The sequence below is a fragment of the Plecotus auritus genome, assembly GCF_963455305.1.
Source record: "Plecotus auritus genome assembly, chromosome: 3".
In the NCBI taxonomy this organism is placed as follows: Eukaryota; Metazoa; Chordata; class Mammalia; order Chiroptera; family Vespertilionidae; genus Plecotus; species Plecotus auritus.
The window spans coordinates 122,833,709-122,850,585 of record NC_137772.1 but is presented as its reverse complement, the minus strand read 5'-3'; the positions used below and the strand labels follow the sequence as shown (position 1 = coordinate 122,850,585).

General features: G+C 42.2%; 1 protein-coding gene across 2 annotated transcripts; it reads right to left on the bottom strand.

Annotated features, from left to right (window-relative positions):
- Window positions 1-55: 55 nt before the first annotated feature.
- On the bottom strand, window positions 56-4,866 carry HMGB1 (high mobility group box 1). 2 transcript variants are annotated; one of them, XM_080658520.1, is made up of 5 exons: window positions 4,697-4,866; window positions 2,701-2,864; window positions 2,380-2,525; window positions 1,714-1,888; window positions 56-685 (listed from the first exon to the last, which is right to left on the bottom strand). In XM_080658520.1, exons 2-5 carry the CDS (start codon window positions 2,848-2,850, stop codon window positions 509-511), a joined length of 648 nt encoding a protein of 215 aa, XP_080514646.1. In that variant the 5' UTR covers window positions 2,851-2,864; window positions 4,697-4,866; the 3' UTR covers window positions 56-508. The 2 variants fall into 2 exon arrangements, with proteins under 2 accessions (XP_080514646.1, XP_080514647.1); XM_080658521.1 differs by lacking the exon at window positions 4,697-4,866 and adding an exon at window positions 3,645-3,843.
- Window positions 4,867-16,877: the final 12,011 nt, after the last annotated feature.

Sequence of the window (16,877 nt, the reverse complement as noted above, 5' to 3'; positions counted from 1 at the left end):
AAGCAAGACTAGCTTCCCCTCAAGAAAAATGTCAGACCTATGAAAAGGACAACAATACTAATAAAAAAAATTGTATTTACTTAGAAGCATTCAGAATGTCAACAAAACAGCTGCAACTTTTTTTTGCAATTACAGAGTGGTATTCAGTTAACAGAACAATTATTTCGTATAAGCTGCATCAGAGACAACTGAAGATGAAAAAACTACCATCCCCATATATAACTAATTTGTGCTGTGCACCAACAAGAACCTGCTTTAAATTTCCATGCCAATTTACAACCCCCATACTGTACCAGGCAAGGTTAGTGGCTATTGAAAATACCACCAGGACAGGGCTATCTAAAGACACATTCGGTAGTGTGTTAACTATACAAAAAAAGACACTGTACAGTTTAAAAACAAATCTTACACAGCCTTACATTTCAATTTTTTTCTTTAAAAGGAGTGAGTTGTGTACAGGGGGGTTAAATGCTTTATAGACAAGAAAAAAAACTGCGCTAGAACCAACTTATTCATCATCATCATCTTCTTCTTCATCATCTTCTTCTTCATCTTCCTCTTCTTCTTCCTCCTCATCATCTTCCTCGTCTTCTTCCTCTTCCTTCTTTTTCTTGCTTTTTTCAGCCTTGACAACTCCCTTTTTGGCAGCATCAGGCTTTCCTTTAGCTCGGTAGGCAGCAATATCCTTCCAAGATAAGGGCAGGAGAAATTGGTAGGAAAGACAATACAGTTTAAGGGGAGAAATAAAAGCAATAAGAGAAAACCTGATTAAAAAAAAACACCAAGATCCCAGTTATGCTAAAATACCACACATCTAAAGGCTCACTCTACCTACACAAACAAACAAGACTTTTAAAAATGCTATAAAAATGAGATGATTATAATTCATGGTCTAATATTTGCCATGTTATGCCTCACTGAAGTGAAATCATGCACATACTAACATTCCTTTATTGAAACTAGAGTGTAGACTTTGATTAAAGGGTAGACACTGCCACCTTCTGAATGCAAAAAAGCATTCTAAGGGTTTATATTGTCAGATCCTAATCCATACATAATAAGAAATTTTGTCTTTTAAAAAAAGGTAATTTATCAAGGAAGCATGCAATTAAGGTTAAGAATCATCTAGAAAAGAATACTTTCCCCCCAGAATAGTAAGATAAAATTTAACTTTAATATTTCAATTCAAAGTACAGAGGCTATAGACTTTCCTTCATATCAATTTATTACACAGACATTAACTTTTTAACTTAAAATTGAGTATTTTGAGGTTATCTAAAGCAGAGAATATAAATGTTTCAGGGCGTGTTTATGAACAAGACAATCTATATTATTTTTGTTCAGCCTACTTTTATATTGTGTACCTAGACCATTTAAAATAACTAATCATCTGACTCAAAATAACTACCAAAACTTCAATATATTTGGAGATATTGGGGAATAACAAACCCAGCTTAAATGCATGGCCTTTGCCCAATGCAAATAATATAAAGTAAAAACAAACAAAAAACCCCAACACATTTCCAGTATAATTTCATATTCTACTAATTTAAAAGATGGAAAAGGACTTAGGATCATATCCAGTGAATATACTAAACATGCTGTTATACTAACAAAAAACCGCATCACACCTCAAATTTTTAGAAACCCCTAAGAAATTAAGGCGGGGTACCAAGATTACCTAATTACACCAAGCAAATCTATACTCCTTACCTTTTCATATTTCTCCTTCAGCTTAGCAGCCTTCTTTTCATAAGGCTGCTTGTCATCTGCAGCAGTGTTATTCCACATCTCTCCCAGCTTCTTTGCAACGTCACCAATGGATAGGCCGGGATGCTCTCCTTTGATTTTTGGGCGATACTCAGAACAAAACAAGAAAAAGGCCGAACTACAAAGAGAAACTTCATTTTAGAAGTTTACCATCAAATGTGTAGTGTACTGCCATATAAAAAAACTGCTTCTAATTTCTAGCATGCATTGGATAGGGTACAAATATCATAATATGCTAATTATCCTTCATAACCAAAGCTTGATTTACAATTTTTTAACATGGCACTACTAGTTGAACAGACACTATTAATATTAATGTTAGAGCTCCAAAAAGACATTCTGCAAATTAAGTATTTCAGATATTTCTCGAGAAAAGACTCAAAATGACACTTACAAAATATACTGGGGGAAGAAAGCAAATACCAAGTTCAAATGCTCTGGCCAAACTCCCATCCCACAGGAATTTTACTCAGAACACTTAAATATACCAATGTGAGCCACAATTATCTAAGCAACTTTGCTTATACACTCCAAACTCACAAGGTGGCTTGCTGAATTTGTGATTTTACTGCAAAACACTTCTTGAAAGAAAAATGGCAAGATACTTACGGAGGCCTCTTGGGTGCATTGGGATCCTTGAATTTCTTTTTTGTTTCCCCTTTAGGAGGAATATAAGTTTTCATTTCTCTCTCATAACGAGCCTTGTCCGCCTTTGCCATGTCTTCAAATTTTCCTTTCTCCTTAGCAGACATGGTCTATAAAAGAATTATTTGTAAACTTTCAGTTGATAAAATTTTAATAAATTATCCTCAGAAGTATTAAAATAAATAAAACCAGTGAGTGTCCTTTGTTATTGCCTGTTCTAACATTACCACTCAGTATGCAAATGGACATAGGCTCCACTCTTTTTTGTGTTTTAAGCCCTCTTACCTTCCACCTCTCTGAGCACTTCTTAGAAAACTCTGAGAAGTTGACTGAAGCATCTGGGTGCTTCTTCTTGTGTTCCTCCCGGCAAGTTTGCACAAAGAAAGCATACGATGACATTTTGCCTCTCGGCTTCTTAGGATCTCCTTTGCCCATGTTTAATTACTTTCCTTAAAAAAGAAAAGAATGCTTGATGTTAGTAACGAAACTGACATTTCGGAGCACTTTAACTTCTTGGAGTGTGCATGAAAACTAAGGTACTGGTAATTTAGCACAGGAGTGACATCAGCTTCCCATTAATACCAAACCAAAAAATGGTAGTGATATGCAATGTAATTCCTAGAAGAGGCAATGCCAAGCAGAAAACGGCCCTTTGGTGTGATCTCAAAGTGTAGACACAATGGTATACTCACAGTATTTGTTACTCATTTGTTCGGAATGAATACCTCAACGGTCATTTAAATTTTTTTAAATGCACAAAATCATTTAAAAACCAACAAGATGTCAGAAAACTAATGTGTGGATGTGGGGACTTGAACGACCTAAGGAATAAATAGGTAAGAACCTAAGCGAGTAGAAAGTAGGCCCTTCGCAGTAACGGGCCCACACCACTAAAAGTTTCGGGATTACTTGAGAAACACTCGCTTGGCACAAACTTTGCGGGGAGGAGGGCGGGCGAGAAAGCTGCCACGCCAGGACCCAGGCTGGGGTGGCGGTAGTATTTGTGCGGCTCCGCCGCACCGCGAGGCAGCTCGTTTCCTATCGGCTTGGCCCCGAGACGTATTTCAGTTCTGACCTAACACGTCCGGTCTTAAGTTTCTGAGTAAACACGGATGAGGGACAAAAGCCACTCCTGCTCCAGCTGACCCCCGCCCCCACAGGAGTATTTTTTGTCCGTCAAAGTTGGGGCGCCACGCGGAGCGGGCTCCCAGCGTCGGGGCTCTGCACACCTTCCCGCCATTTGCCCCCAGGAGTCCGGGGGCGGCGGCGCAGGCCCGGGCCCGCCACGTGCGCCCGCCGCCCCCATTTTGTCGGGCTCGCGAGGGAGCAGCCCCGCTCGAAATGGGGGCTGGCTCCGCCCGCGGCCGCCGGCCCGGCGCGCACGGAATGGCCGCTGCGCGTCTTCCCCGCCTGCGCCGCCGCGAGGGCGAGCGCGAACATGGCTCCTTCCCTTTGTGTGTGTGTGTGTGTGTGTAGAGAGAGTGTGAGTGTGTGTGAGTGCGAGCGCGGGCGGGCGGGGTGGCGGCGCGCTCCGGCGCACGCTCGGCCATTGCGGCCGGGGGGAGGGGCGGGGGGCGCGCGCCGGACCCTCCCTCCCCTCCCCCGCCCCCCCCCCCCCCCCCGCTCCGCGCCGCGCCCGTCTCCCTCCGCGGCCCGTGCGCCGCCACCCCCGCACGGCGGACACGGGGCTGGGAGCTGAGAGAGGAAAAAAAGTTGCCTCGGAACTGCGCGCCCCGCTCCCCCGCCCGCCCGCCGCCTTGTTTTCTCCCCGCCGGCAGCGCCGGGCGAGTCAGCCATGTTCCAGCGGGCGCAGGGCGCCGCTCCCCCCGCCGCGCCGCCGCCCGGGCGCAGGCCGCCGGGCCCACCGCGCTGCCCGTCCGCGCCCGGCTCTGCGGCGGCCGATGCAGCCCGAGGAGGCACCGCCGCCTGCCTTCCCGCTGCGGCCCCGCCGACCCCCGCGCACAGCGGCCGCCCGAACGCTCGGCTCGGGGGCTGAAAACACGTTAAAAATGTTTTCAATAAAATTATCTATTTTGCGCCACTCAGCGCGGACGCCGGCGGTGGGCGGCACGGGCGCGGGGCTACGGCGCTCGGCTGCCGGGGTCCGGCGCGGGGCAGGGCTCGGCGCCCCAGGCTCGCTCCGTGCGCAGTTCCCCCCCGTCCCCCCTCATCCGCCTTTGTGTGGATCCCGACCCACCGCTCCCGGCCGCCGGATCCCGCCGCCGCGCGAGTCGGGCGCTGCCGGAGGCGCCCTTCCCGCCGCAGCGCTGCCCGGACTCACCCTCAGCGAGCACACAGTCACCCAGTGCCCGGCCGGCTCTCACTTGCCCCGGCGCTGTCTCTATGGAGCTCAATGTACTGCAATGGCTGTGAGAGCGGGAGCCAGACGCAGCCTCCTCACTCTCTCCGCTCTGTAACATTACTCTCCAGCCAGAGCGCCTCCTATTGGCTACCGCCAACTCACGGGGCCCGATCATTGGTCCGCTCCCTCCCATTGTCCTGACCAGAGCCCGCCGGCTATTGGCTGTCTCCGGGGACACGTCATCAAGGATTGAAACAGCGCGCAAATCTGAATGTGTGTGGATGCCGGGCAAGGAGGCTGAGGCGGGAGAGGCAGAGGCAGAGGCAGCTGCTGCTACGGGAAAGCGAGCTCTATGGTGTATGTGCATGTGTCTAACCCGAGCCGGCTCCACGCCGGAGCGGCCGCCGGAGCGGCACAGGCCTGACTTCTCCACGAGAGTCTCCAACTCTTCAGGCAAAACAGACACCCACAGGCCTCCCCCCCCCCTCCTTACCCCAAACTCACTTGCAAAACCGTTGAGATAAGATGCCCCAGAATTTTAGAAGATCCTCAAAAGTGAGGGCGACAGTTTGAGGTCGCCTCCCCTGAAAACTGGGGCTCCTGCCAGTGCAGAGGGGCGAAGGCAGCAAGATTGAGGCCCCTCAACAGCACGTGGTTGCATTACACTAGATCTCTGCAAAGGCAAGGCTTTTCCTGTAAGAAAGTGACATGATCCGGTCGGCCGGTTTTAAAATGCCCCTTTTTCTGGGCTCGTAAACCGTAACGTCAGGCTTGCTTGAGCAGCTGAAATCTTGACTCACAGCATAGGCATTTGGTTTCACCTTTTTTGTTGGTTTGATCGAGTTTCACAGCGTGTCTAGAACTTTTTATTTAAATACAAAGCACTGTCTTAACTTCCTGGAAATCGAATAATTATTCCATGTAATTAAAGTACAGCTATTTCGTTTTGATATGGGGCACTCCGGCAGGAAATGTTTGTGAGGGCCTGCTAGAATTAGCAAATTCATTAGAGACTACGTTTTTAACTGTTTGGCTATTTTATTTGACTTGGTGTGGATTACTGTTATAATCAAACGAATCCTTGTGATGCTATCTCCCCCTCCCATTACACCACTTAGTGCATCCATGTATCTGCTCTAGGATTACAGGAGCTGCAGGGATATGGTTACCTGGAGGACTAGATGGAGGCACAGGGTTCGTATGCCCAAATCCACAGGCTGTGCTTTCTCTAGCTTACTAAACTGGCTGGCAGTAACAGGCACAGTTATTATGTTTGTGAAGAAAATGTGTTAGCGATATCAGCCATTTCTGAAGACCATGCACATATGTCAGTGCTTTAAGAAACTGTTATCTAGTCCTCCTTAGCCTGAGCAGACCACACCCCTCTTCAGTTACAACAGAATTCTCCCTTTCACCCTCTATCTAATGCTATGATTATACACTTTTAAATCCACCAGCCAGTTTTCCCTAACGTAATAGATTAGCGAGTTTCAACCTTTTTCATCTCAGGGCACACATAAACTAATTACTAAAATTCCGTGGTACAACAAAAAATACATCTTTTGCTGATCTGACAAAAAATAGGTATAACTTTGATTCATTCACACAAGATGGCTATTGTGTTGGCTGTTGTCACTTTTTTTTTTTTAATTTGACAATCTAAAGGAAAAGAGGTCAGTGCCCCTGATGAAATAGTCAGGTATTGCATGTTTTAAAAAAATTCTTGCGGCACACCAGTTGAAAATCGCTGTAAGAGATCCAAGTTAAATTAATCACTTCATTATGATCTTTTTATTTCTTATATCCACTCTAAGCCTCCATAACCTAATGTATTTGCTCTAATTTATTAAGGTTTTTGAGAATCAGCTTGGATAACCTTCCCTGACCTATGATTTTAATGTTTATTCCTTTTTTTAAATACATGATGGATCTTAGGGATTATAGTCTTGATGAATAGATAATACACAACACATGCACATGAAAAAGTGTATATATTTTATATATTAATATATAAAATAGTATAATGCACACTCAGTGAAAAAAGTAAACTCTAACGTTAACATTTATATTGCTATTTTCATACATATTTACTCTTATCTACTGAACTTCACTAATCACGTTTTATTTAAATCTAGATATTTCAATTCTGTTTTACCATTTCAATGCCCATATTACAAAATATTAATGACACTGAGTGACACTTTTTTTCTTTTCTTTTTTTAAACTTGTCTTTATTGTTGAAAGTATTACATATGTCCCCTTTCCCCCCCCGCATTGACCCTCTCAACCCATTCCCATCCCCTCCCCAGGCCTTTACCACACTATTGTCTGTGACCATGGGTTATGGGTATGTGCATATAAATTCTTTGGTTAATCTCTTCCAGCCCCCACCCCTTTTCCTCTGAGATTCGCCGACTGACACTTTAAATGACACCCATGACATCAAAATTTGACTATTATTTAAAGATAGCACACTACCAATATTTTCCAGAAGCAGTGTTGGATTTGCACTGGCCCAACCACATACTTTTACCAATTGTCTATAATAGCTTACTCCTGCTAGGGTAAGTTTACAGTCACAGAACAACACAGGTAATGGGCCCACACAAATTTCTATTTCAGCAGGATGTCACGGTGAATAATAGACAACTAGATTTAAATAGAGCTGGATTCAAATCCTAGCTCTGCTACTTACTAGCAGTTAGGCAAGTTTTTTAAAACTTCTTTGTGCTTCAGTTTTCCCAACTATAAAGTAGAGGTGATCATAGGGTTGTTGTAAAGATTAAACTTTTTTTTTCAAAGATTTAAAATTATTATGCAGATCCCTTTCAAATCCATGACTTAGAAAACCTCAAATGCAGTTAACATTGAGTTTTTCCTCATACTTAATTTTACATGAGAGCAGTGATTGCAAAACTAATTAAGCTTTTTTTTTTTTTTAATTCTAGCCTCAAACAGCACTAATCTGCAACCAATCTAATGATGGTGCCTTTATTTATTCCCAAGTGTAACAGAGGCCAGGTCAGAAAGAAGAATATAAAAACCTCCACTTATAGGTACATTTCTCATGTTTGTTTTTCCATGATATAGGCAGGGAGGGACATAAAAAGACAAAAAACTTTTAAATAAACCCAACAACTTCTAGCTCTAGTCCTACAGCCTTGATGGTCACTTATTTATATTAGATCCTTTCCTTCTTCAAAATGAATCATTAGCTACAAATTTGGCATATATTTTACTTTAGAGTTAGTAGATGTTTTATCCCAAATTACAGAGTTGTCTAATTCAAAAAGCCCAAACACTTGCATGCCCAATTTAGGCAAATGAATCACAGATCTTCATTAATAAAGTTTATGTCTTTCCTGAAGCCTACCTTGATCCTCTCTGGGGTAGGTGAAGTACCTCTCTTCTGTGATCCCATAACATTCTGTATATTAATTACTGTGTTCACAATTGTGATTATCCAGTTATGTGTCTGCCTGTCCTACTGAACTGTACCACTTGTAGGCAGGGATCCTATCTTATCTAGCAGGGTGCCTGGCCTATAGCAGGCACTAAATAAAATATGTTGAATAAGTCAATTAATAGCTGAAAGAGTACTTACTGAAAATTATTGTTTTAATCTTCCTCTTCTATCTTTGAAGATAAACAGTTGGGTCTTGCCCTGGCAAATTTGGCTTAGTGGAGAGAGTCGGCCTGTGGACTGAAGGGTCCCTGGTTCGATTCTGACCAAGGGCACATGCCTGGGTTGCAGGCTCCATCGCCAGTAGGGGGCGTGCAGGAGGCAGCCAATCAATGATTCTCTCTTATCATTGATGTTTCTATCTCTCTCTCCCTCTCCCTTCCTCTCTGAAATCATAAAATTATATTTAAAACGAACAAAAAAACAATTGGATCTCCAAAAGTTAGGAAAATAGAATAATAATAAGTAAATGTTAGGATACTAAGATTGATAGATGCTAATTGCACCTCATTCTTACAACTTAAAGTGGAAGACAGAACTGGAGGGCTGAGGGGTCAAATATAGACAAACACTAGCATTTTTAGAATTTACCAGTTCCCAACTAGGCCAAGGTTATTCCTTGTTTGATACAGTGAACTATAGCAAGTCAAATACAAATTTATCATAAAAACTGCCAGAATGTCTGCCTAAAGGTTGCTTCCAAAAGGCCTTTGAAATTTAACTCTAACATAAAAAAGTACAAAACACAGACAGGGGGCTGTAAGTCTTTGGCTGAAGGATATTGATTCCTCTCATTACAATGAATCCTAAAGGCCAGCTATATGAATTCTCTAGTTTCTCCTTCTCAAAAAGGACCAGTATCTGAAAAAAACAGAAAGAGTAAACCAAAATGTCTGATGAGAGAACCATACTTATTAGTAAAACCTTTTTCTTTTCTTCTTCCCTTCCTCCCTTTTTCTTCCCTCCCTCCCTTCTTCCCTCCCTTCCTTACTCCCTTCCTTCCTTTTTAGAGTGCTGAAAATAAAGGAGAGAGGAATTCAGGAAAAGAAAAGAGCACAGGTGTGTGAACTCTGGACACTGAGGCCCCCAAGGTAGGACACTGAGGCCCCTACCCCCAACCCCCCCAGCCACTATGCATGGACCTCTGGTTGCTACTAAGGTCTGTGCTCAGTTTTCCCAACTCTTAGGGCTATGTAATTTATCTAACTTGCAAGAATGTTACAGAACCAAATGGACAGGCACCAGAGGGAGGGCAGAGAGGCAGTATTCTACTTGTCATTGGGTGGAGAAGGAGAACCTGTCCTGAGCTGCTTAAGTACTTCTGACTGAGCCTGAGTTTTCTGTCCGAATGTGGTTAGCAGGTGGGGAAATGAGGGCCTTCAGCTGTGGGCAACATTGCTGATGGAGGCAGAGAAAATACTATAGAAGCTATTGTATACCAATAATTTCTCTAGAATTGGAACATTTCACTAGTGAATAAAGAAGAAATATCATAGCTTTTCTTAATAAGATATCTGTTCTTTAGTTAGTCAAAGAATGATACACACAAAGAGGGGAAACTCACAAGATTTTATAAAATGACTAGAGGCCTGGTGCATGAAATTCGTGCACAGGTAGGGTACCTAGGCCTGGATGGTGATCAGGGCCGTTCTGTGGGGTGACTGACGGGGCAATCAAGGGGCCCCCACTGGCACCTGCCTTGGCCAGCCTGGCACTGCCCGCTCGCCAGCCCCACCCCTGGCTGCCACCACCGGTCGCCTCCTTCTGCAGGACGACTGGCAGGGTGATTGGGGTGGGGCAGTGCCCTTGCACCCACCTTGGCTGGCTGGGGCCTGTGGGCTGGGGGCAGCTCCTGCATTGAATGTCTGCCCGCCGGTGGTCAATGTGTGTCATAGCAACTAGTTGTTCAGCCATTCGGTCTATTTGCATATTAGGCTTTTATTATATAGGATTATCTAAATTCAGAAAAGATCACTATTTTAGGTCTGTATCTCAAGAACCACATAACATACAAATTCAGCTGCCCTATCAAAAGTACCATAAACCTTAAAAATAAATGTCTCAATACACTTATGAGATTGGCTATAATCATAAAGACAGATAATGGCAAGTGTAGGTGAGGATGTGGAGAAATTGGAACCATCAGACACTGCTGGTGGGAATGTAAAATGGTGCAGCCACTTTGGAAAACAGTCTGACAGTTCCTCCAAAGGTTAAACATAGGGTTCCATATGAACTACCCAGGGAATCCATTGCTAGGTATGTACTCAAGAGAAACAAAAACATGTATGTGAATGTTCATAGCAGCACTATTTATAATAGTCAAAAAGTGGAAACAACCCAAACGCCCATGTTACAAGGTGGATTGACCTTCAAAACACTGTGCTAAGTGAAAGAAGCCAGCCATAAAAGACCACATATTATATGACTTTATTTATACAAAATGTCCAGAATAGGAACATTTATAAAGTAGAAAGTTTATTAGTTGTTGGGGGTTAGGAGGAGGGGGAGTGACTGCCAATGGGCATAGGGTTTCTTTGAGGGGGACGAATAGTTGCATAACCCTGTGAATATACCAAATATCACTGAATTGTATGTATGTGAATTATATCTCATAAAGCTGTTTTTAAAGAAAGGAATAAATGTTTTGTGGGTGGTTTTAATTAACCAAACTATCAGAAAGGGATGACAGAACACAATATGCCAGTTATGCCCAATACTTTCCCGTGACCCATGGTGAAAATGATGGCCTTCCTCCTCATTAGGTGGACATTTCATCTACTATTGGAGTTATATATTTTGTGCTTAAAATGTATTAGAAGAGCACTTTCAAGGATACCTTGGGAGGTTTTTCTTGAGAGCCTGGATTGGCTGTAGTAAGTCAGCTGAGCCAAGAAGAGTTAGGTCAGACAGTACTAACTGGCAGGCCTCTGGCTTTATCTGACACACAGACATTTCATGTGACCAACACTGTTTTTAAAAGTTGGATTTTTTCAGCTGTAGCCGGTTTGGCTCAGGAGATAGAGCGTTGGCCTGCGGACCAAAGGGTCCTGGGTTCAATTCCCATCAAGGGCAGTGTGTACCTTGGTTGCAGGCTCCTCCCCGGCCCAGGCCTGGTCAGGACTCGTGCAGGAAGCAGCCAATCGATGCATTTCTTTCTCATTGATGTTTCTCTCTGTCTTTCCCTCTCTCTTCCACTCTCCCTAAAAATCAACAGAAAAATATCCTTAGGTGAGGATTAACAACCACAACAAAAATCATTGGATTTTTTCACATTAAAAAAATCCAGATATTTGGCTTTTTTGGAAAAATCAGAAATCTAAAAGCTTGGATCCACATTTTGGCCGGGTGGCAATCTTCCCTTGCAGGGGGTAAGTGTTCTGTAGTTTGCTACAGTCCCCATCATTCCCTAATCATTCTACCTGACTGACCCACTGATGTCACCTGCCTGGAACCTGTAGTTGGGACCTTGGTATTTTGTGACTATGACCTGTGATTCTGAATTTTTTTGTCATCAGAGATTCCTTTCATAGGAAACATGTATTATCATCACACAGAACACAGAGTGGGAAACTGAACTAGAGGGGACCCTTGAGTGAGAAACAGAACCATTTTGGTGACATCATAGGTAGCATGTACTCTTGATGAGGAACAGAGAATCTGTCTGTGCTGCACAGGATGTCTTATGGCCCAGACAAAATACTAGAAAATAAGCTTTATTTATCATGTGTCTTTTATGTGCTGAGCACTATTTATTTATTAGATTATATTTATTAGGTTATTTCATTTAATTCTCACAGTGATCCTACTGGCTACGATACTATCTCTCTTTTACAAATAATGCTAAGGAGGCTCAGAGACATCAGTGAGGTTCCAAGGTCACACAGCTAGTGTAAAAGAGCAACAATATTGATCCAGTTCTGTCTCTGAAGCTAAAGTTTTCTCCACTAAGCCACATGACCTCCCAGTTATTAGCCTTGCTATTAAAATCAACACTGATCACATTTTCCACCTAAGCATACCTCATATTTTCATGGGAGTCCTGACACAAGTTTATAGCCTTGTTTTCAAGGTTTCAGAATAGGATCCATACATTTGTGGATATAAAATTTGGAGAAAGTTTCATGAAACAATACCTACCATTATTGTGATGGGATTCTGATTTTCCCCCCTTAAAATCATAAATTTACTTCCAAACCCACCAATGGGCCCAGCCATTAGCAAAACACTGCACTGGAGCTACAGTAAATATGCCCCGTTTACCATCAGGGGTGACATCCACCCTAATTGACAAGTGCTGGTGCTGCAAGCTGATTGGACGGGACTGAAGAGAAGAGCAGGTTGGAGAGGTGCCCAGCATCCAGAGCTTCCCAGCATACCCAACAAGGCTGATGCCAAAGCTGTGGAACTGCCCCAGAGAAAGACTCTGAAGACAGGAAAGAAGAGTGCCATGCTCTGCCAGGGAGAGCTCAGATAAAACCCAGCATTCCGGCCAGAGACCTAGGAAATGCAAAGAAGATGCCTGCAAATCCTGAGGCCTCGGAGAGAAATCCTAGCTGGCCTGGTAAATACCTTTCTCACTTGGGTGAGGCTCTCCCCAACTCAGATTTGCCAGTGGGGAGGTGGACCCATTGGGAAATCAGCCTCATATCCCAAGGGTCCAGGCCTTTTTGTTTAAAACAACAACAACAACAACAAACACTGAGCACCCAAAATGGCTTGTGTAGCCTATCCATACCTGTTGTTCAGAATAAAAAAAAAAAAAAAAAAAATCAGCAACAACAAAAAAACATGTAGGCTTTTCCTGAACGGTTGCTGTTGATTCTTGTTCTAGGTTTCCTTTTGACTTCCAAAGAGAGAAATAAGGGAGTAGAAAGGAGATAGCAGGATTTAGTATATTATCATAAGCACTACCAGCAAATCAATACTTATATTCGGAAATGAACTCTGCCTTAGAAATAGTCATAGCATTTGACCAGTGATTTTGCTTCTAGGAAATATTTAGAAAATAATAATCAGAAATAAGTAAAAAACACAAAGACTTGAATATTAATTGCAGCATTATCTATAATGTGAAAACAACCTAGATGTCCAATGAAAGGGGCTTGGTTGCCCTCACCAGTTTGGCTCAGTGGATAGAGTGTCGGCTTGTGGACTCAAGGGTCCCAGGTTCGATTCTGTCAAGGGCATGTATCTTGGTTGTGGGCACATACTCAGTAGGGAGTGTGCAGGAGGCAGCTGATGGATGTTTCTAACTCTCTATTCCTCTCTGTAAAAAAATCAATAAAATGTATTTAAAACAAAAAAAGAAAGGGGCTTGGTTAAATAAATTTTGGTCCATCCTTATACTGAATTACTATTATGCTACTATTAAATTGTTATGAATAATAAGTTTAATGCCATGTAATATTTATAATATTGTGACAAACACGTTTTCAGAAGGATACACTGTTGTTGTTTTTAAAGTGTATAGGTGAATCCAAAAAATATTAAAAGAATATATTTAAAAATATTAGTAGTAGCCCAGCCAGCATGACTCAGTGGTTGAGCGTCGACCTATGAACCAGGAGGTCACGGTTTGATTCCCGGTCAGAGCACATGCCCAGGTTGTGGGCTCGATCCCCAGTAGCTGGTGTGCAGGAGGCAGCCAATCAATGATTCTTTCTCATCATTGATGTTTCTCTCTCTCTCCCTCTCCCTTCCTCTCTGAAATCAATAAAAATATAAAAAATATTAATAGTATTCATTTATGGTGAAAAGTAATCATTTTCTCCTTATACTCTTCAATATTTCCCCAGTTTTGTACAATCAATTTATATTATTTCTAAAATTAGAAACAAAAAACTTAAATTTTTTGTGTGTGTTTGTGTAGCTATAGGACTTGACTAAACATCTCTCTTGCACTTTTAAAAAAACCGGAACTTATTGGGGTGACATTGGTTAATGAAATGATACAGGTTTAAGGTGTATAATTCTACATAAAAATTCAAAAATTTTAAGAGAAGAAATTAGTTAATAAAAAGACTCAAAGATTCAGACCACTTTTAAAAATTCAGACTTCATTACTCTAGAAACTCTTCCCTACAAGGAAATATACATCATCTATAAAGATCATGCATATTTATTCTAGCCCTAAAGTTGCCAAAGCATCTCCAAGGTAACCACCCTGATAACACAAATCAGAATCAAGTAACTGTCTACTTGAAAACTTGTACCTCTCATCTCTACTGATGTGTCTTCCTTAATAACTATCCCTTCTTTCCCCATAATTGGGTCCTGAATCATCATCTCTTTACTTCTGGGCTCTCTTAAGGCCTCCGTGGCCTACTTCCTGTGGAGTTTTAACCTTTGTCTCTATGTAAATGACCCTAAGTTTCCCTTTCAGTCTTATGCTCTATCCTGGACCCCAACACTTACCAGTTTCTCTGGCTCACCAGTTTACTCTCTAAACCACACCTCTTTCCAATTTCCTTCCTTGCCAACTTCCTACACTGGCTCCAGTTCTAGGGGTCTGATTCTCTTTCTTCTTTTCTCTCACATCAAATTCTATAACATCTATGTCACACTACTTTTGCATCACTTTCTTTTATTTTTTTCCCCATTTTTATTGCCCCCAACTCTATTGTGCCATTTATTATTTGGTGGTTTACAATGGAGGCTTTGGAATCAGACATCCATAGGTTAAAATCCTGGCCCTGACACTAGCTAGTGTGACATCTTGGGCAAAGTGAATTAACCTCTCTGAACCTCATCTGCTTCTGTAAAATGTATAGCACTCTTTCAAAGGGGGAGCTGTGAGTTTAAAGTAGCTCATAACAGAGCTGAGCCTAGTATGTAAATTGCTTCAAATACTGTAACTGATCAACCCATTGTTGGCTGTTTATTTTAGGTTACTTTTTAAAATTGGCATTAATTTTTTCCTAATGAAACAAGGTCCACTGCTTAAAAACTTCCCATTTAATTACAATATTGCCGTCCAAGTTAATGATAGTACCCTTACCAGCCTTCAGGGCCCTCCCTAACAAGGCAAAATTTCTCTCTTGCTTGCCCTCCCGCTGTTTTCCTAATTTCCAATCAAATTGGACCTTGTACTGTCCTATCTTCAAGCCTCTGGTCACACTTTCTTTTGGTTGTAGTGTCCTCGCAAGGCGCCTTCTCTCCCGCCGGTGACCCCTCTCATCCCCGCTGCTAAAATCCAACCTGTCCTTTAAAACTTTCCCAAACTTTATTAATTCTCAACTTGATGAGCTTTCTTTCATTTTTGAATTCTGTTGCTTTTGGTTGTTCCTTTCTAATGGCTTTTTAAAAAAATATATATATATTATTGATTTTTTACAGAGAGGAAGAGAGAGGGATAGAGAGCTAGAAACATCGATGAGAGAGAAACATCGATCAGCTGCCTCCTGCACACCTCCTACTGGGGATGTGCCCGCAACGAAGGTACATGCCCTTGACCGGAATCGAACCTGGGACCTTTCAGTCCACAGGCCGATGCTCTATCCACTGAGCCAAACCGGTTAGGGCTCTAATGGCTTTTATGGAACATAAAAATATAAATATAACAGCAATATACTAGTATGTATTTTATAACCTGTCTAAATATATTACATATTATGTTGTCTTACTCATCTTTGTTTCTCCAGCTCTCACCCATCATAGGTACTCAATAAATGTTAGGGGAATGTGAAGGTCATGTTCAATTTTCTGTACACACCTATCACATTGTTGATATTCAGTTTTAATACCCTATGTCCAGAATTCCCTTCCCTTCATGGATTAATTACATTCTAGAATGCTGACTTTAGTGGCATGGCACAAAACATATGGTCATGTTATCATTTTTGTTGGTCAGAATCAGTTGATGCTGGCGACTTCATGGGTTTAATTCTATTTGGGTTGGCCCCTATCCTGATGTCTTTGGGCAATGTTTTTATGATCAGCTGTTTCAACAAATTTTCTTTTCTTTTTTTTTTTTTTTTTTGCTTTTTACTGTGTGATGTTCAGAAGTTTGTAAACACATTTGTTTTAATTCATGTATATTATTAAAAATCTTTAAAGTCAAAACAATAACGCCAAATGTCTAAATGGCTATATTTGTGTGGCAACAAAGTTGCTTTTTGAGGTTAACACATATTTTTCCCTACATATTACCAAATATCACAAAAGTTTATAAACTCCCCCCAAATATTATCATCCTTGTGTAGATATTTACTTTGACACCAAAAACATGTGCTTATTGAATTCAATGAATTCAATATAAGTTTTAGATGAGAGCAGTTTGGATTGGCATGAAAGGACTCCAGATGTAGTGTGGGGGACGTGGATTCCCCTGTGAGGCTAGGAGTGCTCAAACAGGGGGAGTAAAGCAGGTCAACCTAAAAGGCCCAGGAAGGGCCTACTCTCCTGTCCCACGGTCACTCCCACTCATTGCTGTGGTTCCTAGTACCATCACTTTCCCTCTCTACCTCCTCCTCCCCCTCTCCTACCCTTTTTTCTTTCAACAATAGTTCCAGCTCCACAAACACAGAGCTTAAAGCACCTCATTCATGGAATTTATACTTGCCAAGTGGCTTTGGGGAACAAGCTTTTCTCAAGCCCAGATGTCAAAAGGCACTCATTTAAACACTTGTGGGAGAAGTAGTAACTGAGGAAATTCATTATCTCATCCCAAGCAGAAAAATGGATTTTGTGAGGCTA